Raw genomic sequence first — 25574 nt, 5'->3', positions numbered from 1 at the left:
GTGTGTATGGTGAGATATAGAAACCTATACCTCAGTGAGAAGTGCTAACACTACCTCACCCAGGCTGCAGTAGCAGGCCTGTGGTGTCAGATTTAGTCTGCTTCCCAGGGGTGGCATAATACATGCTTCAGCCCCTGGTAGGCCTGTGAAGTACCTGTGCCCTTGGTACCTAAGGTACCATATACTAGGGGCTCATAAGGTACCACAGTAGCCAATCACTGGTGCATCTAATATGCACTCCACGTTGTTTAGAGAGAACAGAGAGACTGGGCCCTGATTAGCAGGGACCCAGCCAGACTATAGCCAGAAACCAGTGTTAACATCAGAAAAAAAGTGGGGGCAACACAAGTGCAGATCCTACTCTCCTACAATGGCAGATCAACTTGTCATAATATCCTACGAGTTTACAATGCCCAGCTGTAAATGGCAGACTCAAGTAACTCCCTAGTTCTCCTACTAATATACAGAAGGCGTTTGCCATCATCTCTTGGGACTGCTTATTCCTGGATTGCACTCTAGACTGATGGTGAATGTGTTTCTTCCTTTGTGCCCTGATACCAAATACAAGACATGGTCCGTTCAAGTAGGTGTACAGGTGAACACAACATAATCGGCGTCTAGGTATAATCCAACCCTGGCCAAAGTACTATGCTACGCTTGCGTAGTTTGCAAAGTTTGCGCTACTTCGCACTACGCAAATTGCACGTAGCAAAGTGCAAATACGCGTAGCGGTCATTTTTTGCTTGCACGCGGTCCTCAACGTCAAGTTGGCACCCGCGAGCGAGCAAAATGACTTCCCGGTGAGACTTTCCTCGTTCGCGATCAGCAACATCAAGTTGCCGATATCGAGCGTGGAAAATAAACCTCCCGGCGAGATTCTCAATGCGGGGAGGTCAGGTTTTTCATTGAGAGTGGTCGCGTATGCTCGCAACTGCTCGCGATGAGAAACTACCAATCCGCGTTAAGAAAGCTGCCGCTCGAGTACAAATTTACTCGAGCGGCAGAAAACGACCGCTTGCACTGTGCAAGATGCCGTTTGCAATGATTGCACAGTGCGGACAAGCATCCGGCACTGTGCAATCATCGCGAACAGCATTTCCTACCGCACTACGCAGTTCGCGTAGTGCTACGCGTAGCGCGAAGTGCACTTCGCGTAGCTACTACGCAAACTACGCCCAGGGTTAGTATAATCATATCAAATGAAGTTATAGCCAGAGTGGAAAATAAACACCACCTATTACAGTCATTACGCACATACCCTCAATTGATCTGCTCAATCGCTATAATTAATGGCAAGAATAACCTTGATCAAAATGATCCTTCCCTCTAAAGTCCTGTACATTATACAAAACTACTCATTGATACTCCATACCTGGTTCTTCACAATACTGATGTCATTACTGATATCATTCATGTGACACATTATGACCAGGCGCTGTACATTCTCACCTAAGACAGAAGGTTGGACATGGGATACCTTGTCTGTTATTAGGGAGCCACACACCTGAAAGTAATAAATGACCGGAAGTACGGCCCTTCTTGAGACCCCACAGATGAAACTAAACTGTGAGCCGTGAGCAAGATTTCCTCCATGCATTACTTACATGGCGGCTGGACGGCTCAAAGTCTACCGCTAGTCACTAGAGTGATGCTGGAGGCATTGCATGCTACCCCCAGACAAATGCAATGGTATGAAGGTGTTTCCCAACTGTCAATGCTAAAGAAGATTTAGAGATTTGGACTGGTTATGTATCTCTGCACTATGCAATTTTGCCTTCTCTGAAATAATTAAATCATTTGATGAAATAGAAATTAATATGGGTTGGTACACACCCATTTGTTTCGATACCTACAACATAGGCATGCTTTGTGACCTTATTTGACTGAAATTGAAAAGACTGTGGCTGCAGCCCCCTGGAGGCAAATATCACAATGACAACAACCACATAGAGGTTGCATCTCCCTAGTTCAAATTCATGAATATAAACAGTCTTGAAACCTTTCATAAATTGAGGGATGCTCAGGAGACGGATATCAGGGACCTCGTGAATAAAGAATGGATATTGCCCAGACGGGCACCCAGAGAATCTGGGATATCAAGTAGATTCTGTCTAATTTGTTTCAAATATTAACACAGAGTTTATTTAACACCGTAAAGACTATGCAAAATGTTACGGATCCGAGACCGAATGCGGCGATTTCCTTCACACGGTTTGGTAGGACTATTAGGTTCTCCTGTAAAACTCTCTTTGACACATTACAAACAATACTAGACCACATAGTACAATATAGATATAAAGTAGCCCTAATGAACATTCTAGAAGATGAGTACACAAGAGCCGAAAAGCCCTTCCTAAGACTGGGTTTGGTACAAGCCAAATGCAAGAGCCTAAAACTGGATAAGTCCAACTCCCCCTAGTGAGAGGAAGTGATAAGTACCAATTTATAAAGTCCCGGGTGACCCACAAAAACAGGGAATCTGAGAGAACTGGCTGAAATACCGAGAAAAAGGTTATGAACTGGACTGCAATTGATAAATGTCCAATAAACAGATCCATTTTAAAAATGTTTTCTTTTTGACTGTTGTAGGACTTGGCCCTTTTTGGCTAAAGTCCCTAAACTTTTTGCTTTCCCCCTAGACCTTTTTCTGACATATTGTTGCCAACTTAGATGCTTTGGACACTTTGCCACTACTAAACCAGTGTCCAAGTGTAAGTGTTCCCTGTATAAAGTAATGGTAATTGGTTGTCCATGATTGGTATGTTTGCCTTACTAGTAAAGTCCCTAGTAAAGTGCACTATGTGTGCCAGGGCTGGTAATGCAAATGCCACCAGTGGGCCTGCAGCACTATTTGTGCCACCCACACAAGTAGCCTTAAAAAGGGAACTCAGGCCTGCCATTGCAGGGCCTGCGCGCAGTTTGTGAAACTGCCACGTTGTTCTGTCAAGTGCACTCACTTGCCAGACCTTACCCTTCCCTTTCTGTGCACCTAAGACACCCCTATGGTAGGTCTAGGGTCCCTCCTGAACAGGGTGTAGTGCATGTGAAAGGTAGGACATGTACTAAGGTGTGTGTCATGTCCTGACAGTGAAATAATCACAATTTTGTTTTTCTTTTTTCTTTTTTTTTTTTTATTGGTCATCATCAGAAAAACAAAATATATACATTTATTCGCTTTAACATATATATCTAATACAAACAAATAAAAAAAAGCCTTCCATTTGATCTTAATCTCTCAAAGTAAACGACGAGATGCAAAATAAAATTTGTATAAACTTTCCGAGAGAAGAGAAAAAATAGTGAAAAATCTATAGAAAGAGACATAGATTAAGATAAGAACACGTTTAAGTAATGGTTAAACATTTTCAACACCACCATCTATAATCCTATCTGAATAGGCATATGCCTGCCTAGCCTTCTAGTTTAAGTTTCCATTTTTCAACTGGGGCCCATGTCCGTTTCCCAAGCTGTTTTGCATTCAATCCTTTTTTTTCATATAAAGCCTTCTCTAGGGTGTAGATAGCTAATAATTTTGAGAGCCATTGTTGAAACGAAGGAGGGTTCACATCTTTCCATGCCATTGCAATACAAAGCCGACTCAAAGTCATTGCAATAAACAAAAATTCTTGATGGGGTACATTCTGCCCCTCCTTTACTACTCCAAGAACCATGATCTCATTAGTTAACTTGATAGAGATTTCCAATTCATTTTTAAAGAAATCTTCAATAGCTTGCTTAAAGGGATCTAAATTAGGACAGGCTGCAAACATGTGTATCATGTCTGCCTCCAAGCTCTGACATCTTGGGCAGGAGATCCCTCTCGTACCCCCCAACGGGCTATTCTATACGGAGTATAATATAATTCATACAACGTCTTGTAATATTGTGCCTGTAAATTTGCGACCTTTAAGACAGTGTTTCCAAACCTAAGTGATTTTTCTCCCTCATTCCCAACTAAGTTTAATTTAGTTCTCCATTTATCAAATACCTTTCCTCTATCATCGTCATTATATTGACATAATGCCCCGTAAAGTTGAGAAATTGAACAGCCGACCTCATCTCGAGCAAATTCCATCAGATCTATCCTATTATACTTACAATTACCTGCTTGTTTTCTCTGCAATACTGATCTTATCTGTAAATATTTTAAAAAATCTCTACGTTCCAAATTATATAGTTGTTGTGCCCTTTCAAATTTTATTAATCCTGACTGATCCATTATATCACCGATCATACCGACCCCAAGATTATCCCAGCGCCTCATCAATTCGTCGTGGAATACATCTGGAAGAAGTTCATTCATATATAAAGGGGTATAGAAATTCATTCTCCCTAACTTAATTTTTTTCCGGATAATTGACCAGACTGAAGTGACCGCCCCCAACAACTTGAACTTCGTTCTTTTATAGTAGTTTAGTTCCTTATATGTAAGAAGTCCTTTGTTGGAATCCAAAACCAACAGATCGTAAATATCCGGAATACCTGTGGTACCCCTCCAGGTATCTTTTGTATTCCCACCTAGGAGTCCTCTACAATACTGAAGGACTGAAGTAAAATAATATGCCTTAAAATCAGGAACTGCCAGTCCCCCCCGATCTTTAGGGAGTGCCAACATTTTTTTGGCTCTTCGAGTTCTACCCTTAGCCCAAATGAAGCGATTACAGATCCCCTCTATTTCCTTGAACCAATTGTTAGTAAATAATAAAGGAATTGTCCGGAATAGATACATAATCTTGGGCAAAAACAACATCTTAATAACATTACAGCGACCTAATATTGTTAGGTGTAAATTGTCCATCCTATCTAACTGTAATTTAGACTTTTTAATTAATGAGGTTAAATTTTCTTCCACAACCTTCGATAAATCAGATGTTATAATAATCCCCAAATAAACCGCAGACTTCGTAACTCTATCATCATCAATTTCAGCAAAATGATTTACAACTATTTGTGTTTTCCCTTGATTTAATTTATATCCTGATAATAATCCATACTTTTTAGCCTCCTTTTCAATTTCCCCTATTGCTTTAATTGGTGATGATGATGTTATTGCTAGATCATCTGCGTATCCCAGAATTTTAGTCTCATAACCGTTAAGTACGATTGGGCTGATGTTTTTATTTTTTTCTATATGTCTAATGAATGAATCTATATAGCAGGCGAAGAGTAGAGGGGAGCAGGGGCATCCTTGCCTAGTCCCACGGTCAATTTTTATTGCCTCGCTCAATTCCCCCCCCACTCTCAATCTAATGCTTGAGTTTATAAAGGGCTTTCAATGCTCCTATACAAATTTTCCCAAAGTTAAATTTATTCATTGTGGCCCACAGGAAACCCCACGAGACCCTGTCAAACGCTTTTTCAGCATCCAACAATATTAAAGATATAGGGTCTCGTGAGGCCGTCGTACCATCCAACAACGCCAATACCCTTCTGATATGATCTGCAGTCCCCCTCCCTGGTATGAACCCATGCTGCCAAGGTGATACTATCTTCCCAATTATCATGCTCAACCTGTTTGCCAAGATTTTGGAATAAGCCTTAGCATCGCTATTCATTAAGCTAATTGGTCTATATGACACTGGATCCTTAGAGTTTTTGTTCTTTTTTAAAAACACCACCATTGAAGCTTCTCCCCAAGACCCCGGAGGGGCTGCACTGTTTAGTATTAAGCCCATGAGTCTGTTAATATCTGTTTCTAAAGTTAAGAAGAATTTCTTATAAAATTCTATTGGTATTAGATCAGGTCCCACTGCTTTCCCTGACGGGAGATTTAGAAAAGCTTTTTGTACTTCTTCCGGAGTAAAGTTAATCTACAGGGAATTCTTGTCCTCCTCTGTAAGCTTATCTAGGGAGGCTGACTCTAAATATTCCTCAATTTCAAGAGCATCTGGTTCTCCATTATCCTTGCTATACAATTTCTTATAAAAGTTCCGAAATACAGAGCAGATTTCCTTTGGAGTTTTTGCTACTCCTCCTACTTCGGTGGTCATTTCTGATATCTGTCCGTGAGTAGCTGCTTGTCGGGTTCTAATCGCCAAAATTCGACCTACCTGTTCACTATATTCATGTTGTTCTTCCCTTCTAGCTAGATATTTGCCAGCTGCCTTTGCGGCATATACTTCGCTCACTGCTGCTTTGGCCAGAGCTAATTTTTGCGTTACTTTTGTCACATCCTCCTTTTGCCTTATACTTCTTACCAGATCTTCTTCTAGCTTTGCTACTAGATTTATCTTTTTCTCTATACCTTCTTTTTCCTGTTTGCTCCGTCTAAGAGAATAGCTTAAAGTTTCCCCCCTAATACCTGCCTTCATAGCATCCCATACTATTTGAGGTGATGCTGTATCCCTGTTATTTTCCAAAAATTCTCTCAACCAAATTTCCATGTATGTAACATATTCTATATCCTGGAGCAAAGCTCTCTCAAAAGTCCAACTATTCATACTTTTCTGTGAATAGGGTATAGAGATCTCCATAGAAAGCGGATTATGGTCTGACATCAATCTGGGCATTTTTTTAACTTTCGCCATCGGTATTATCGAGGGAGAAGTCAAAAAATAATCTAGCCGAGCTAGAGTTTTATGGGGGGCAGAATAATATGTGCTACCTCCTCCTCCGTTCATATGTTCCCAAATATCAATCAACCCATTATCCTGCATGAGCTGTATCAATGCTCTATAAGTTTTCTTTTTTCTACCGAGAAACCTTGCAGGATCTTCTTACCACAACCCATTGATACCGTTTATATTTAAATCACCACAAAGTATAATGGGGAGAGGCCAGTTGGGTAATTTAGAGTTTATAAGGTTAAGGGTTTCCGGATCATCAACTGTTGGTGCATAAATAGAGCATAACGTGAAATTAAAATTTTGAATTTGACACTCCGCCAAAATCCAGTGGCCATGTCTATCTACTTGTTGTTTTTTTAATATAATTCCGTTCCCCCGTCCCAGTATTGCAACCCCACGTGTTCTAGTGCCCTGAGTTGTACAAGTCAGAACTTTATACCCCAGTTGTTCCAATAGAAATCTCTGCGAGATTTCTATATGTATCTCCTGAACACAAATTAGGTCGGTTTTCACTGTTGAAAGGCCATCTATTTCCCATAGGACAGAATGGGAGGGCTGTGTAATAGGTTTTCCAGCCTGTCCTCCCAAAGGCTTAAGATGGAATGGTGAAGTTTAGTATGCCTGAACTCACAATGTAATAACACATCTTTTTATGTAGGTGGTTTTTGCATTGTGTGTTCAGAAGCCACTCTTTTGAAAGTGGCTGCGTTTTGTGCTCCAACATTTCTGTGCGTCTCTGCCTGGCTGTGGATTGACTGTCTGGATTTGAAAGCGATAGGATCTGGCGAATGTCTTGACCCAGGGAGGAGGTGAGACAGCAACAGGCTGACCTGCATCTGGAGTGTAGCGGGAGGAGAAGCCCCTAGAGTTGAAGAGGCCTGGGCTGCTGCTATAAAACAGTTGTCCCATCTCCTGCTGAGTGATTGAGAATCCAGACCCCCACTAATCAAAGGAAGATGATGTAACTGGCAGGGAGGCACCCAGAACTGGTTTGAACAGGGGTCAGTTCCCCTGTAGCACAAACACTTCAAAGCCATTGAGAGGTATAACTGAGAGCTGAAGCCCCTGTACTTTGGAGAATTGCTTGATCAAGTGTGAACAAGACTGGAGCTACTTCATGGTCAAGAGGACCTTTGCCAAGGAAGAAACAACTGAAGAGACTGATGGATAGGACTGCTCTTGCTGTGTGATCTGAGGCTTGCCTGCAGTTTGCTGTTTCAACTAAGGAAAGGCTAAAGGGATTTTGCTGTGTGCTGTGTCCCCCTGCTTGAAGGACTTTGCGGTGTGCTGTGTCCTGAGGTAACTGTCCCCAAGGACCTGAGGTGAGCTGGCTCCCTGTTCGGAAACACAGGAACACAAAAGTTTCAAAAGAAAACTCTGAGACGCTATGTGCGTGTGCTCTGTCTAGCCTGAGATCTTTGTAAGGCGTGCCCCGTGATCGTGGCACCTGGAGTCCTAGTGTGTCTCAGAGACGCTGTGTGCGTGTGCTCTGTCTAGCCTGAGACCCTCGAAGGAGTCGCCTTATCGTGTGCACCGGAATCCAGGTGAGTCTCAACGCCGTTGGGTGCGTTGTACACCATGAGACCTTCGTGAGGATTTGCCTTGTCATCGTGTGCACCGGAGTAAAGTGGGTCTCAGCGACGCTGTGCATGTGATCTTCGTGCAGCCGGGGACTTGTGTGTGTGGAGTGCCCAGTGATCGTGCACTCGGAGTGAAGGAAGATTCAGAGACGGTGTGTACATGTACTTTGTGGCAGCCTGAGATCTTCGTAAGTGAAGCGGCCCGGACCAGCCGTCCAGGAGGAGCTGAGTTGCTGGCCCGAGACGCCGTTGCCATTCCACAAAGCTGCTTGGAGGCCCAGCCGCTGGACGAGGAGTGGAGAGTGGGCTTGCGCCCCCCAGGTAACGTGTGTCGACTCCTGGGGCGGGGCGCGGGCTCGGAGGGAGACGCTCTCGGTCTCTCGCTCGTGTTGGCAGCGTGAGCCTCTGCTTCGCCTCATATTTCCACCCGTATTGCCAAAGGGAGTGGCGGTACCAGGGCCGGAATGCTGCACTTTGGAATTACATCGTACTGTGTTGGGGGCAACTGTGAGAGGCTGACTGAAGGTCAGAAGAGGAGGCAGAGAGACCGCCTAAGGCCTGATGATCGAGGCCTGAGTGTACTACGTAGTATTCCATTTCTGTGAGTGGAGTACTTGACTGATGTATTACACATTGCAACATTATTGTATACTGAAGTACTTGATTGTCGTATGACGCATTGCCTTGTTCCTGCATAACGAACTACCTGATTAGCGTATTGCGCATTGCATTATTCCTGCATAACGAATTACCTGATTAAGTGGATAAGCATTGCCTCATTATTGCAGAACGACATATCTGGTGGTTGGGTTACGTATTGCATTGTTTTACCTTGCAAAGTGCCCGATTGTTGCGTTACGCATTGCATTCTTTTCATTGCAGAGTGTCTGATTGCTGCCTTACGCATTACAGTATTTTTACATTGCAAAAGTACCTGATTCATTACGAACTGTATGACGTGATTAGGAGTACAAGAGAATGATTAGAAGTGCTCATTGCCATCGCCAGAACTTACAAGGGCTGGCTGGCCTCACAACTGGCATGGAGAAATATTACACAACCTCATATGTTGGTTTTACATCGTGTGGTCTTATCATATATCTTTTTACATAAAGTTCATACTCGTTTTATAAAACTCGTGTGGGGTCTATTTGTGGCGTCATCATTGGATTATTGTGAGTGTGGTTGCGAATACATTACACATTTGCCTTGAAGATAAGCCAGGCTGCTCGTGCCAAGCTACCGAGGGGGTGAGTGGGGCTATCTAAAAAGGTGACCTTCCTTTCCCTGACGTTGGAATGCGGGTCTCTACTTGGCCTAAGGTACCTAACTCAGCCAAACAGGGATCGCGGGTCTAACAACTGTCTGATATATACACTCAGTTTAACAGAAAAAAATTACAGGGTGTTTGGATGGATGAGTGACAAAGTGCCTTAAAATATCAAACTGTTATTATTGCTATATTCAAAATGATAATAAAAAACGATTAAAAAAGGAAATTATCATGCACCAGAAAGCCATGCTTGGTTGTTTTTCTGTTCTTCTTACGAAAAAATTAATAAACTCCATCTCCCTGCCCTTTAGGGGACGGAAAGATAAATTAGGTTTTGTTACAGGAGTTCATCAAGAGTTTCCAACAAAACTTGCCTTTAAAAGATGAAAATCAACCACGATTTATTCAAGAAGCTTGGAGTTGGACCTTGCATAGTCAATCAAAAAGCATGGTCTACTACCAGTAATATCGACGTCAGAACAAGGAATGATGCGTTTTATATCACCAAGAGAATTTGAAGCCCGACTTTAGGAGATGTATGCTCAACATTTGTACAGGTTTAAAGCACATTAAAAGTAATTTGGTCCACCTAGCAGAAAATCTTGAAGGACATGCAGACCTGTATATTATTTATTTTCCCTCCTAAAGATTTACAACATTATTTTTGTAAGCATTGGAAATTGTTTAATGGTAATGTTTATTTTGCATTAAATAGTTTGTTTAAAATTGTTTTTAGTTATGTAAGTAATTGTACTGCCCGATTTTCCCGGCCTTCCCGTGTTAAGGGAGGCCTAATGTGACTTCAGTCTCTTTCCATTCAAGTCTAAGGGTTAGAGTAGTGTATAGAGCCTATTTATTAGGCACTTCAACATGATCCTGTGTTCTTCCCCATAGATCAGGGTTTGCATACATATCCTAGGGGATAGATTCGTTAGCATTAGGGGTAATATGTTCTGTAGTAAGGGTATCTAATGGAGCTGTGCTGCATTCAGGCCTGGTAGGCCTTAAACGGGAGAGACTCCATCTTTCCTCCTGCTCTGGCAGCTTGGGAAGTTTCTAGGTCATAGGCAGTGTTTTAGTTAGGAGGTGTTATTCGCTTGGAGAGAACCGGTTCAGGCCGGCCCTTATCGAAGGATTGTATTCTCCTTCATGCCGAAGACACTACAACAGGCCGGCCGGCTGGGAACGTGTCCTTGGCAGGGGGAGGTACAGGAATTTGGTGGGCGGCAGGTTTCGAGCTGGAAATTTCCATGAGAGAATGCACATCTATATTAGTGAAAGTCTGAGGCAGATACTGGCACTTGCTTCTAGACCATAGGCGGCATCTGGCCGTTAGCAGTAAAGCTACTACTTATTCCAGGGAAGACAGATGACAAACCTGAATCTAAAGAGGAGAGAGCAGCTGATGAGGAGGAGGTTCCAGTGACTAGGAGAAAAAGAGAAGGGAGTAGATCTGTGACTGCAGAGGTGTGACTTCCAGGCGAAGCCAAGGCGCAGACGGGAAGGGAACCTAGATGACCTTTGAGTACAGGCTGAATATCATCAGGTGATGTTAACCCTTTACTATTAGAGTATACAACTTAACCTTTCACTTTCCTTGCAGGTTGTCTATATATATAATGTATTCTGCGAATGTGCATGTGGCATTTAAATAAAGTATTTAGCTTGTTGTACGTTAGCATGTGTTGTGTACTTTTGTATAGGAGGATAGCCTATTCTTTAGTCAGAGTTGCCTTAAAATGAACAGAGGTTAATCCTGGTCAGGTAAGTGGTAACTGGATGAGGGGGAAAACAAGCCCCTCGAACTAAGAGAACAGGTTGTGCTCAACTAATAGTCTTTGTGTGATCTGATATATAGTAAATAATAGGATGAGCTCGTGCTAAGGCTGCCGTGTAGGTAGGAGATTCTGGACCTGACTGAGGTCGCGAGATCGTGTGTGTGTCGCTACCGAATGGGTAGGAGATTCTGGACCTGACTGAGGTCGCGAGATCGTGTGTGTGTCGCTATCGAATGGGTAGGAGATTCTGGGCCTGACTGAGGCCGCGAGATCTTGTGGGTCGCTGCCGAATAGGTAGGAGATTCTGGACCTGACTGAGGTCGCGAGACTTTGTGTGTCGCTGCCGAATAGGTAGGAGATTCTGGACCTGACTGAGGTCGCGAGACTTTGTGTGTCGCTGCCGAATAGGTAGGAGATTCTGGACCTGACTGAGGTCGCGAGACTTTGTGTGTCGCTGCCGAATAGGTAGGAGATTCTGGACCTGACTGAGGTCGCGAGACTTTGTGTGTCGCTGCCGAATAGGTAGGAGATTCTGGACCTGACTGAGGTCGCGAGACTTTGTGTATCGCTGCCGAATAGGTAGGAGATTCTGGACCTGACTGAGGTCGCGAGACTTTGTGTGTCGCTGCCGAATAGGTAGGAGATTCTGGACCTGACTGAGGTCGCGAGACTTTGTGTGTCGCTGCCGAATAGGTAGGAGATTCTGGACCTGACTGAGGTCGCGAGACTTTGTGTGTCGCTGCCGAATAGGTAGGAGATTCTGGACCTGACTGAGGTCGCGAGACTTTGTGTGTCGCTGCCGAATAGGTAGGAGATTCTGGGCCTGACTGAGGTCGCGAGATATAAATATATAATAGGAATTCCCTGTCCTTAGGTGGTACATATATATGTGGTTATTTAGGTGTAAAAAGGCCCTAGGGAGGGGGTAACGTTCTGGTTTGGGTTAAAAAGGCTCTGTGGAGCAGGTTCTATCAGGAGGAAAAACCAAAGCAGAACATTTGGCGTCGTGAACCGTTTACGTATTCTGTGTGCGTTGTGTTGTCCCGTGTTTGCTGCCAGCGTGTGCGTGACTTTGTTTGTATGTTCTTTGTAATATACTGGTGTGTCTAGCATTTCTTCTTCTTTCTTTTCTTTCTCTACTTCTCTCTTTTTCATGATCTGTTCTAAACAATGTAAATATACTTTTAAGTTGCCTGTTGATATTCCCGGCTGGGATTCAATGCCTTGTGAAGCCCTAGCCCGGGAGTGGGCTGTGTAATTGGAGACAGACTTTTGAACATCACTTGATTCATTTGATTGGGGGCAGACAGTATGATGTGCTGGCTCGTGAAGTGAGCTCATTGTGCTGATTTAGAATTGGTATGTGTATATTTCAGCGTGTCTTGTGAAGAGTGCTTATAAATAGCTTGCTACGTGAGGCAGAGAGGGCTGGATCCCTTTCAAGTTTTAGTTAAGGAATGCATATCTACTGTTTTCAGTTGTAAAGTGCAAGTAAGATCTCAGAGCATGGCTCTGAAACGTGGGACTCCCTTGAAATTCTAGTCTCCGTAGTTGTGAGGAAGGGTGTTATTCAATAGGTGATTGATGGCATTTTGGAGAGAGACATGACAGTGTATGATATATTTTGCTTTAAAAGAGAATTGCAACAATGTGATTTTGGATGTGTACAGCTGATTGTGTACAATAAGTATAATATGTGGCCACTTCATTAACATGAACGTTTATTTCGTGAGATACTTCTAGAGCACTGTGCCCTTTTTAGTTGCAGGAAAGTGCAGGGAATTAATAGGTCGCTTTTAATTTCAGATGCTGGACACATATTGTGCTTTTGCGCCCCAACAAATACTGAACAAAACAGGGTTAGAGGCAATGTGATTTGCCTATGGGAGAGCATTTTCAGATTAAGACATGTGCAGTCTTGCTGGAGGTAAGGAGTGGTTACAGCTATTTTTCCTCTCAGACCTGTAAAGAGTTGTTCTGGAAGTGGGTCATTTCACAGCGTCTTTCAGATTGCTGTTTGGGAGTCTTGCAATGAGATCATCCAGCAACGCTAGGCAGGGCTCAGGCTTTCTGTGAAGTCCGAGAAGGAATTCCTACGGGAGGGGTCATCTCATCTCAGCTCCTCTCCTCCATAGGTAGGGACTGCTTCCTGGACATAACTGTCTGGGAGGTTTGCACAGGCGCAGGTTCCCCCCCCCCATGAGGCGAGTTGCAGACAGTCCGAGAAAGTTGGCAGGCGTGCGGTTCTCTCCGACCTTGAAGGAGATAAGGTGTGAGCTACAGACTGCCGGAGAAGCCTCTGCTTGTTATCTTTGGCGAGAGGCCATTTAGTGTCCGCGGAGATTTGTGAAGGGGGGCAGCACCTGTGAGGGGTGCAGTGAGAGAAGTGAGAGAAGGAGACTGCCCCAGCCCTTCTTGCTGTGTATTGAAACAGAGGGATTTTTATCAAGACTTTAGAGGCTAAAGCGTTAGTAGTATTATTACACGATTCCCCAGAGTTGGAGGAGACCTATATAGACAGAACTTATAATATTGTACTTTTGAAGATGTTCTTTGCAAGAAAAGTGATGCTTGTTTCTTTTTCAGATTCGCCCAGTTCTCCGCGTATGAGTGGGACTCCCTTCTCCCGTGTGAGTGGGGCCCTCCCTCTCCCCTCCCCTTCCCTTCCCCCCCCCAAGCCTGGAGTAATACGAGACGGTGGCGGCTGATGCCGGTGGCGATCCAGACTGGATGAGGTCCTCCCTTATCGAGAAGATACAGCTGCTGATGTGTACCGGAGAGCATGATGGCCTGCTTCTTTCAAAGCGAAATGGGATCAGCAAAGTGTGGAAATGTTTCCTTCACGTGCGGCCGCCATTATTTGCATGAAGACGGTGTGTTTTTTCATACTGAAGGACTGTTTTTTTTTATTAGGGATGGAGATCAATAGAGACGCTTTGCAGCGCTCAGAGTAAATATTTTCTGAGTTAGTGAACAGTAATAACTTGTAGCTGTTGCTACTATGTCTGAGTTTGACAGTGGAGTATCCAGTTTAATTATTAGAAGCATTAGGAGCTTTCAAGAGCTTGCTTGATTTATTTTCTGAATCCATTCAACATGTATCCGGATGTCTATGAGCTATTTCTAGCTGCACCTGAATCATGGCTACTACATGTGTTTGGAGAATGCGAACTTTACTTGCTCTACAGTGATTATCACATACCTTTGATGAGTTTTTTGCTGCTTTTTAAGTCATGCTTTGTTTTGAACTATGTATTTTTGTGTAGCAGCTTCAAGATATGAGTTGCTGTTTCCACATGTGCTTTTTAGTAGTTGTGACTTTTAATTTAGACATGTGGTTTTCAATGGTTTTTGCTTTTAATTACGATATGCAGTACTTTAATGATCATTTTGCTTTTCGGTTATGTAATACAGTTGCTATTTGCTGGATTTTGTTTTTGACATATGTGAATGGTGATGATCAAGGGTCATGGGGTGCTATGTTGTGAATCAGCCACTTGTGGTCTGACACTCTATGGTGACCCTCAACCACCACCATTCTGTACTGACCTAAGTGTGTTCTGCCTTTTAGTGAAATAGTCTTTCCAAGAATAGAAGGTATGGTATGTTGAGGTGCAGTCTTGTGGGTGGTGGTGCACACATGTGCTCAATGTTGTATACTGAGGGATTTAGCGTATAATGTTATTTGGGTTAGGTGAATTATGATTTTGACCTATCGGCTTTGACGTGGTCTAATGTGATTCTGCCTTTTGACTCTACCTTGCTTCAAACTTCCCTGTGTGTGTAAAGTTGTGTGGATGAGAATTATTGGTGTTCCTGCTTTGGCAGTCTATAATGCCAAATCTACTGAGAAAATGGCCTGCTGGATGGTGAAATCCATTAATCATACTTCTACAGTCTTATCCGACTTACTATTAGACGCCCAGGGTGGACGTAGAGCCATTTTGCAAAATCGAGCGGCCATTGATTGTCTTTTGCTTAAACATGGACACGATTGTTAGATATTCTGATTATTATCGGCATTTTGATCGCTATCTGTTGTTTTATTCAGTGTATCCCTTCACTGCTCCAATTCTGCACATCTGGTACTAGACATAGATCGGTTAGTTTTGTTTCATATTACTCTTCCACAGATGTTAGTTCTATTGAATGTATAATAGACTGAAGTCAAGGGTGGAATGTACTGCTCGATTTTCCCGGCCTTCCGGTGTTGCAGAGCAATCCATATGACTTCAGTCTCTTTCCATCCGAGTCTAAGGACTGGAGTAGTGAATAGGGCCTATCTATTAGACACTTGTGACACAATCCCGTGCTCCTACCCATAGCTCAGGGCCTACACACATAGCCTAGGGGATAGATTCGGTAGCCTTGAGGATAACTTGCCCTATAGTGAGGGTATTTCATGGAGCTGAATTCAGGCCTGGTAGGCCTTAAACGGGAGAGATATTATTCACTTCGACATGATCCTGTGTCCTTCCCCATAGATCAGGGTTTGCATACATATCCTAGGGGATAGATTCGTTAGCCTTGAGAATAACTTGCCCTATAGTGAGGGTATTTCATAGAGCTGTGTTGAATTCAGGCCTGGTAGGCCTTAAACGGGAGAGATGTTATTCCTCCACCGATGTTAGTCATGTTTATTGAATGTATAATAGACTGAAGTCAAGGGTGGAATGTACTGCCCGATTTTCCCGGCCTTCCCGTGTTAAGGGAGGCCTAATGTGACTTCAGTCTCTTTCCATTCAAGTCTAAGGGTTAGAGTAGTGTATAGAGCCTATTTATTAGGCACTTCAACATGATCCTGTGTTCTTCCCCATAGATCAGGGTTTGCATACATATCCTAGGGGATAGATTCGTTAGCATTAGGGGTAATATGTTCTGTAGTAAGGGTATCTAATGGAGCTGTGCTGCATTCAGGCCTGGTAGGCCTTAAACGGGAGAGACTCCATCTTTCCTCCTGCTCTGGCAGCTTGGGAAGTTTCTAGGTCATAGGCAGTGTTTTAGTTAGGAGGTGTTATTCGCTTGGAGAGAACCGGTTCAGGCCGGCCCTTATCGAAGGATTGTATTCTCCTTCATGCCGAAGACACTACAACAGGCCGGCCGGCTGGGAACGTGTCCTTGGCACGGGGAGGTACAGGAATTTGGTGGGCGGCAGGTTTCGAGCTGGAAATTTCCATGAGAGAATGCACATCTATATTAGTGAAAGTCTGAGGCAGATACTGGCACTTGCTTCTAGACCATAGGCGGCATCTGGCCGTTAGCAGTAAAGCTACTACTTATTCCAGGGAAGACAGATGACAAACCTGAATCTAAAGAGGAGAGAGCAGCTGATGAGGAGGAGGTTCCAGTGACTAGGAGAAAAAGAGAAGGGAGTAGATCTGTGACTGCAGAGGTGTGACTTCCAGGCGAAGCCAAGGCGCAGACGGGAAGGGAACCTAGATGACCTTTGAGTACAGGCTGAATATCATCAGGTGATGTTAACCCTTTACTATTAGAGTATACAACTTAACCTTTCACTTTCCTTGCAGGTTGTCTATATATATAATGTATTCTGCGAATGTGCATGTGGCATTTAAATAAAGTATTTAGCTTGTTGTACGTTAGCATGTGTTGTGTACTTTTGTATAGGAGGATAGCCTATTCTTTAGTCAGAGTTGCCTTAAAATGAACAGAGGTTAATCCTGGTCAGGTAAGTGGTAACTGGATGAGGGGGAAAACAAGCCCCTCGAACTAAGAGAACAGGTTGTGCTCAACTAATAGTCTTTGTGTGATCTGATATATAGTAAATAATAGGATGAGCTCGTGCTAAGGCTGCCGTGTAGGTAGGAGATTCTGGACCTGACTGAGGTCGCGAGATCGTGTGTGTGTCGCTACCGAATGGGTAGGAGATTCTGGACCTGACTGAGGTCGCGAGATCGTGTGTGTGTCGCTATCGAATGGGTAGGAGATTCTGGGCCTGACTGAGGCCGCGAGATCTTGTGGGTCGCTGCCGAATAGGTAGGAGATTCTGGACCTGACTGAGGCCGCGAGACTTTGTGTGTCGCTGCCGAATAGGTAGGAGATTCTGGACCTGACTGAGGTCGCGAGACTTTGTGTGTCGCTGCCGAATAGGTAGGAGATTCTGGACCTGACTGAGGTCGCGAGACTTTGTGTCGCTGCCGAATAGGTAGGAGATTCTGGACCTGACTGAGGTCGCGAGACTTTGTGTGTCGCTGCCGAATAGGTAGGAGATTCTGGACCTGACTGAGGTCGCGAGACTTTGTGTATCGCTGCCGAATAGGTAGGAGATTCTGGACCTGACTGAGGTCGCGAGACTTTGTGTGTCGCTGCCGAATAGGTAGGAGATTCTGGACCTGACTGAGGTCGCGAGACTTTGTGTGTCGCTGCCGAATAGGTAGGAGATTCTGGACCTGACTGAGGTCGCGAGACTTTGTGTGTCGCTGCCGAATAGGTAGGAGATTCTGGACCTGACTGAGGTCGCGAGACTTTGTGTGTCGCTGCCGAATAGGTAGGAGATTCTGGGCCTGACTGAGGTCGCAAGATATAAATATATAATAGGAATTCCCTGTCCTTAGGTGGTACATATATATGTGGTTATTTAGGTGTAAAAAGGCCCTAGGGAGGGGGTAACGTTCTGGTTTGGGTTAAAAAGGCTCTGTGGAGCAGGTTCTATCAGGAGGAAAAACCAAAGCAGAACAGTAATGCAGCTATAAGTCTGTAGAAGCCGAAATGTTTTATACTGTAAATAAAATGTTATGGTAATACAACCCACTTGGTAACAGTGTCATCCTATTACCCACTGCCAGATGTCCGACCATGATACTTTCGGCAGATAGGAACAGACTTTACTTTGCCCATGTTGGACTGGCCAATCAGGCACTCTGGCACTGCTAGATGGGCAGGCTTCATAGGTGCAGCCTAGGGAAAGGTAGGCGATTGCTGGGCGCTGCAGTACCTATCACGGAGTAGCAGCAGAAATATTCATGTTGTTGTTCAGATCCATTTTGTCGTTCCCTTTATTGATATATTTTTAATGCTTGTCAGCTACTCGTTTAATAAACTAGAAGATTTGTTTTTTTAAATAATCGGAACTTGCAGACAGTTTAGCTTTGCAACTTTGCAGAGGGTGTTCTGGTCTCAAAGGCGTAATGGACAGAGTGGGCGAGGGGGCTTTAAGCATTAGCTCCTTAGAAGAGGGAGCTATGTAACAACACGAAATAGGGGGACAAAAGATTGTTTTCCTCCTGTCAAAGTAAATGTTTTTTGTAGAGTGCTCTGAATTTTTTTTCACTGAGTGTTTCTCTTACTCCGAAAATTGCAAATGCTTTACATAGTGCTCTGAAAGTGGTTTTCACCGAATGCTTCCTTTACTCATTTTACTCCTATACTTTGTAAGCAATTTCAAACTCGTAGAGTTCGTGCAATAGACATCAGTAAAAAAAGTTTGTACAGTACAAAAAAGAAAAAACAATGAATGACCACCAGGACCTGTAATATGTAAGGGGGCACCCTATCCTTTTTTGCACCACGGTGCACCTTTAAGTAGGCGTGCTGGGTGCAAAAAGGGCCAACACGCCCTACCACAATCAATGCACTGCACACAAGGCAGCCGTAAACATGGTGCTGCCCTCGGCCGCACATTCAATTAAACAAGAAGCGGCTGCTTACAAGCCAGTCTGTGTTTAACAGTATGGGCAACAGCTGCTTTCACTTTAAAGAAAATAGAGATCCCCCTGAAGACGGGTGCAGTGAGTGCAGCCATCCTTCAGGGGAAGCACCTGGAGGGTCCATTGGACCCCCTTTCACATCTTGAGAGGGCTGTCCATAATGGGACCAACAACTGTGTACCTCCTAAGGGTCTGTTTGCCTCTGTACAGCATCCATAATGTGGCACGGGTGCAGAGGCAAACCTAACGATCTCTGAAGATAGTGCTGGTTCAACAGGTGTGCCAGCACAATTGGTATCACAGAAGGGGGTCGCACTAGCGTTTGCGAATCCTTATGTGATACCATAGTGCTACAGGGTACACACACCTGTTGAGCAGCCCCCAGGGCACGGCGTGTATGTAATACAGTCCGTGGTCTGCCAAACCTGCAGTCCTTCCTCGATAAAGTCACACTGAATTAGCCAATATAGTGTAGGCCTCTGCAATTTGCATCGCAGCCTATGCTGTCATAGACACTGAACTAAGGTTCGCAATTGTGTTACAATCTGCTTTCAAGCTTGTCTTCTTAACTTCATATGTGCAGCGTCCTCCACAGCCTGGGTACCCGCCAATGACTACGCCACACACGGAGCCTAGTATTACACGTCTTTATTCCTTCTAAATCAGCCTTCATTGCATTCCACTCTAACACTTAAGTCGCAACTCTACGGAGTCTCTGTCATTGCTAACTCTCAAGACACTACAAAATGCATCTTGGAAGTATTCACAAACCTCGCCTATTACAATTAACCGTTCCTCACTCACTTTCAGATGAAGGAAGCATTTAATTACCAACCAGGATTCCCGTCTGTTTCCAGAAGTGTTTTGCAAGACATTTATTACAACATAACATTTATTACAGTGAAAATAAGCTCTAAAATGTGCTTATATTTCTATGTGTGCACGCTGAAGATCAAAGTGATCTCTGCCCTGCTTTCAAGTCTGCCAGACGCATAAACATTTGACCTAAATAAACCTTTTCAGCGATTATTCCATTCCTTGCTGCTGACACGGTTTTCCTAGGAGACCACAGATCTCTAGTTAAGAGAACAGGCAAGAGGTGCAAACCGTGCATGCTTATGAGATTGACTTTTCAGTAGCAAAGTTGCAGAGATGTATTGGGCTTTGTGCCTGGAAACCATGGCGATGGCTTTCCCAAACACTATATTAACATAAGTCAAACATTCAGGTTTCTGAAAACCAGGCACGGTTTGAAAGTCTTTATAAACAGAGTTCACGTTCACAGGCTGTATTTAAAAAAAAAAAAAAAAAACTACTATCTTTCGAACAAGCTCTTAAATCGATTCAGCAGCCCAAAAGAGAGAATCGGCCAGTTGCGAGTATGTTTTGCTCGGTCTTCTCCCGTTTACCCACAAAACCCTTTTTTATCGATTTAGGCTTTGATGCACCATTTATTTATAAAGCTGTGATCACACAAAGGTAATCGATTTCCAAATCATTTATGTATCCGTGAAATATGCACAGGTTTCATACATCTGTGTTGCGCTTTCCTTGTGCATAACTGCCTCGTGCTCCTGGTAAGAGGCCGCTGGCAGGGACAGAGGAAGACTAGAAAACTCTTGTGGTTTAGTCAGCCTCAAGCACTTTAGCAATTTACTCCCATACAACAATGCCACTTTATCACAGAACTGCACAGCTGTCAAATACAAATATTGCTACCTCTAGCATTCAATCCATGAGGAATGTTCAATCGGCTTAGAGTTACGCTTGATACACAGCATTCTAAAAGCCTCTTTAAGAAAGGACAGTCCCCGCCCAATCAAAATAAGAATAGATACAAGCCATTTTGAAAAGACCCTCTTCAAATCCAACACACCTGAACAGCTTCAAACCATTGTACAATATTCCCTGCTAGGCTACAATATACAAACGAGGGCGAGCTACTGAAGGCTTGTGCCTGGCTAGAACCGGATCCTGGCTTGGCCCAATGTGCCCATAATCTTCAAACCACAAATAAGCCAAGACGAGGGCTGAACTTTATAGCCTTTTTAGTGCAGCAGAAAAAGTTGATGGCCAGTGGCAGGATTTTTATTGAGTTAATCCGGACTAACCCTTCGGCAGTTGGGGGTGGGTGGTGCTGTGGGGAGTGAAGGACTGGGATAAGGTGCCTACTAATCCATACTGCATATGTTGAGGGAGCTCAGCAGCATCTCTCCTTCCTCCAAGCAAGGAAGGTGATGCGCAGGGTGCGAATAGAACACACTAATTGTTGCATCTTTTGGATGCTGGTCTGAGCTGCACGCCCTTCTTGTTTAAAGGATAGGTGCAGAAGTAATAAGAACTGTTTCGACTTCACGTGGCCCATGGGAGGTTGGGGTATGGCGGTCTGGGCGCTACTTAGAAGACATGACAATGTGCAGGCTTCGGTTAACAGAACTGTTCCTTAAGTTCAACAAATTTCCACACAAGATCACACAGAGTTAAATACTGTAGGGAAGTCCTTGTTTGGAGCTTTTCTTCTGCCTTGCCCCTCCACTCTTACAATGCATGATCTCCAAGTGGAAACCGCATCAGGATGTTTGATTCATTAATGATCGAAACAAGTCGCACAATGTGTTTAGTGAACGTTGCACAGTGTGGGCATTCTGGGATTGGTTCAGTGTTGTAAACTGTGAGCCGCAATATGTAAATTGCGTAGAAGATATGGATTTATCAGGGAGACTGTGTGATCAGGAAGGGATGGTCTCGCACAAGGCACAACTTATCTAATATCTGTGATTTACAACATATTTTCCAGTTGAGGTGACGTTTTGTAGAGTCTGCCAGTTCTTTGGCTCTTTGAGCCAAACTGGACTTCAGCCTTAGCTCTGGCTCATTCAACACTACCTCACATGTTCAAACAACCAACACATACATCACCTGGAATCCTAGCATTGGCTAGACCAGTATTGGTTTAATTTCATGAGGTAAAGTGTGGTCAACTCCAAGGCATGCCATGGTGGATATTTTTGTCCACGTGAGTAGATCAGTCTATGGCTGTAGAAAGGGAAAGGCTGAAGCTGGCTAAGGAAAAGTTTAATGAACATCATGAAACTAGAAAGTGTGCGAGTAAGATCAAGTGGCCGAATCAAAAATGGGATCAAAGTTGCTTGAGAAGAGGCATACTTTAGCGACACCATACCTGTTAAATAAATTCGATGTAAATCCATGAGCTGAGCAATGGTAAGGTCTGGCATCTGAGCACTGTGGCACCATGCAGCAAGTGACAGCTTGTTTTAGAACATAAAGGAAGAAAGACTCAATTAAAGAAAACAAGGAGTTGGTGGTGCTTCCATTGAAGGCAGTACTTAAAGCTGTGAAGTGCTGGTACCGGTTGTAGGTTTGCGAGAAGATGGAAAGGAAGATACAGATGGGAGTGAAAGTGAGGAAAGTAAACAAGCTTAAGAGTCTGACGCGTTTGTTGAACGAAGGTGCTTGCTCTGCAAAGTGATTTTGTTTAATTTATTAAATGGTGCGTGCGTGTGAGGGTGCGTGTGTGTGTGTGTGTGTGAGGGTGCGTGCGTGTGTGTGTGTTCTGCATGTGTCTCACTATCTTTTTGGACAGGAAGAAGGATGTTAGGAGTCTTGTGTGCACATTGAGAAGGGGATACAAGTGCGTAAATGTTAAAGTCCACTTCACAGAGGAGAATCAAATTGTTATGACCGGATTTTTCGGTCAAGACTAGAGGCAGCATGCATGCGCTGCTCTGCGAGGTATGCTGTAATGAGTGGATAGAACACGCCCACGCTTCGCATTTGTTGCTTCCCGTGCCTTTTCTAAATTGGTTTCTTTTTATTGTTCAAACGATATTCTTTGTCCCACCTTTGGGTGTGTTTTCTGTTTAGTGGCGACTGCCCCCGTTACAAATGCCCTTACACTTTAATTAATTTATCATTTGTTCAGCACAATCTTTTTTGCATTGAAGGGCACCACAGCACTTCTTGGTTACACGCGGCTGCTCTCGTTCCCTTTATGCAGATTTATTTAAGGCAAGCCCATCTGCGTCCCGGAACGGCCAGCGCCAGCCACGCTGCCCGTCCTGCCCCCCACTGTAAGGCTGTTTCCCGGCTCTACAGCCACGCCGAGCTGCTCCTCCTCCCGTGAATGTCTAGAGTGAATGCACATTCCCAGCTCATGTCACCCCAAAACCAGACAGGGAGCAAACAAGCAGGCAGAGGCACACAGAATGGTCAAATAGGAAAAACCCACTTTCTGAAAGTGGCATTTTCAAACACACAATTTAAAAACCACCTTTTTTAAAAGATGTGTTATTAATTTCTGAGTTTAGGGAGCCTAAACTCAATTCCTATATCTTGTACCAATGGAATGTTACACTGGTAAGATGTTACAGTGCATCTCCCATGTTAACCTATGGGACAGACAGCTTTTCAATACTGAAAAACGAAATACCCAGTATTTCACTATCAGGATATGTAAAACACACCAGTACATGTCCTATCTTCAACATACACTGCAACCTGCCCGAGGGGTGCCTTACATTTAAGAAAAGGGAAGGTTAGGGCCTGGCAAGTGGGTGCACTTGCCAGGTCAATATGGTAGATACAAACTGCGCGTGCAGACACTACAGTGGTAGGTCTGAGACACATTTCCGGGGCTACTCATGTGGGTGGCACAACCAGTGCTGCAAGCCGACTAGTAGCATTTGATTTACAAGCCCTGACACATTCAGTGCACTTTACAAGGGACTACCAGTAAATCAAATAAGCCAATCATTGATAACCAATCATAATCATAATTTACACGGAAGGCATATGCACTTTAGCACTGATTAGCATTGGAAAAGTGCCCAGAGTCCTATAGCCAACAAAAGCAGGTCAGGAAAAATAGGAGGAAGAAGCAAGAAGTTTGGGGGTAACCCTGCAAAAATGGCCAATACCATGGAAGTGGAAGTCAGTCCATGGCATATGTGATCTTTCAGAAGTTAATATGTTTGTTTATTGCACTTGTTTGAGATAAACTTGGACCTAGTTTCTCAAGGTGTCAACATTGTACACCTTTTGAAGAACTAGCTCTTTTGCACTGTAAGTTTATACCCAGGAAGGGCCCTGATGACATAGTTCATTTTTTGGCGGAATAAGAACTATTGTTGGCATTAGAGTGCAACACCTATTCCATGAACACTCTACTCTTCTGTGAGGGCCTCTACTGTTAGTATAGCATCTTTTCAGCTTCCCTCTCCATTGAACTCTTCTGTGTGGACCTCTATTGGTAGGAAAATCAACGTCAGCTTTTAAATGTCCTTGTATTTTCTTCTGAATAAGACTGTATGTAGTACAGTGTAACAAGCTTTTCATTTCAATTGTACTCTCCTGTGAGGTCATATGTAGGTTGCATAGTGAGACTTCAAATTTCAAGCACTTGTCTGAGCCTGGCTGTGAAAAACTTGCACCTAAATGCAGGGCACTGCTGAATGCATTTTCTAAAGATGTCTAAACTCAAGAAGTGCACTCGTGCCTTTGTTTTGTATGGTAGAAATATGTCTATCACCAGCCTACATTATAACTTTATATGAGCATACCAGTTTTTCCTTTAATACAACTGCATTCCTCCATCTTCTGTGAGAACCTTCGACTACAGCTTTCCATCACCATTGCATTCTTCTCTGAGGACATCTTTTGGCTATATAATGCAACTTTAGCTTTCGAGCAATATGTTTGCCAAAAGGGTGCAAGCACAATTAAAAGTGAAACCTAAAAACCATACATATATTATCATTATTTTATAACATTTTTAATGCATTCAACATTGCCACATGAAATGCAAGCCTTATTAGCCTTGTCAATGTTTGCATTACCATAGCAGAGAGATATGGGTCTATGAAGAACAAAGTAAACGCAAGTTGAACAAAAAGTGCAATGAACACATGAGCAGTTAAATTTGGTTTTCAGTAGCTATTATTGTTCATATCCAATTTTACAACTACTCGCCTTTACTAATAAATGAGCAGGATATGAAATAAATCAATATAAAGAAAAACACTTACCATTCATAAGCACAACAGGTAAATTCAAACTGGTACTTCGGGTCAATCCTAGGATGTGCCATGGGTCAATCAAGCCATTGGGGAAGATAATGTTGCTGCTCTGTATATTGCAACCTCCATAATTCTCATTGGTTTGTTGTGCAGCATTCACAACTCTTGTAAGATTGAACTCTGGACCAAATATATCAGTGCACTGCTGAACATAGGAGCTGCAAAAAAACAGGAAAAAAAATAAAAAAAATAAAAGAAGAGTGCGACTTCAGTTGTTGCCAGAAGAAAACACAATTTTATTCAGCTTTATATTTCTGGGGTTTTAATCTACGTTATCAAAGGCACTGAAACGTATCCCCTATTTGGGACTTATTGTTTTTAATTTGAAGCATTAACATAATACAATGCCGTCATTAATGCAAATACAACACCATAATGAATGGCCCAAAGTTGGAAAATACAACAACTGCTGAATCAAGACTGAAGGACATTCAGGAGAAATCTGCAAGGTATCAGAACAACATTTGATAATACTTGGAAGGGTCTACACATTACTGAATGTTTTGGGTAGTTGGTGTTCAACTAAACTGTACTTTGCTGTTGCCCTTTGCCTGACACCATGAGAGTCTCTAAGTGCTCCATATGAGGTGCTGGGAGCCTTGCAAGTGTGCTCCT

At 43.5% G+C, this 25574-nt stretch overlaps 1 protein-coding gene across 1 annotated transcript in view; it reads right to left on the bottom strand.

The window, feature by feature from the left end:
• LOC146785399 (putative serine protease K12H4.7) overlaps nucleotides 1-25574 on the bottom strand; it is a 625777-nt gene that overhangs the window by 24144 nt on the left and 576059 nt on the right. The window contains exon 8 of the mRNA XM_085634403.1: nucleotides 24909-25117. Within this exon, the coding sequence (XP_085490529.1) occupies nucleotides 24909-25117 (209 nt within the window). The remainder of the gene's footprint in view (nucleotides 1-24908; nucleotides 25118-25574) is intronic.

Source organism: Triturus cristatus, chromosome 11 (genome assembly GCF_964204655.1).
Source record: "Triturus cristatus chromosome 11, aTriCri1.1, whole genome shotgun sequence".
Lineage (NCBI taxonomy): Eukaryota > Metazoa > Chordata > Amphibia > Caudata > Salamandridae > Triturus > Triturus cristatus.
The sequence above is the reverse complement of the archived record's forward strand: the minus strand, read 5'-3'. Positions and strand labels throughout refer to the sequence as shown.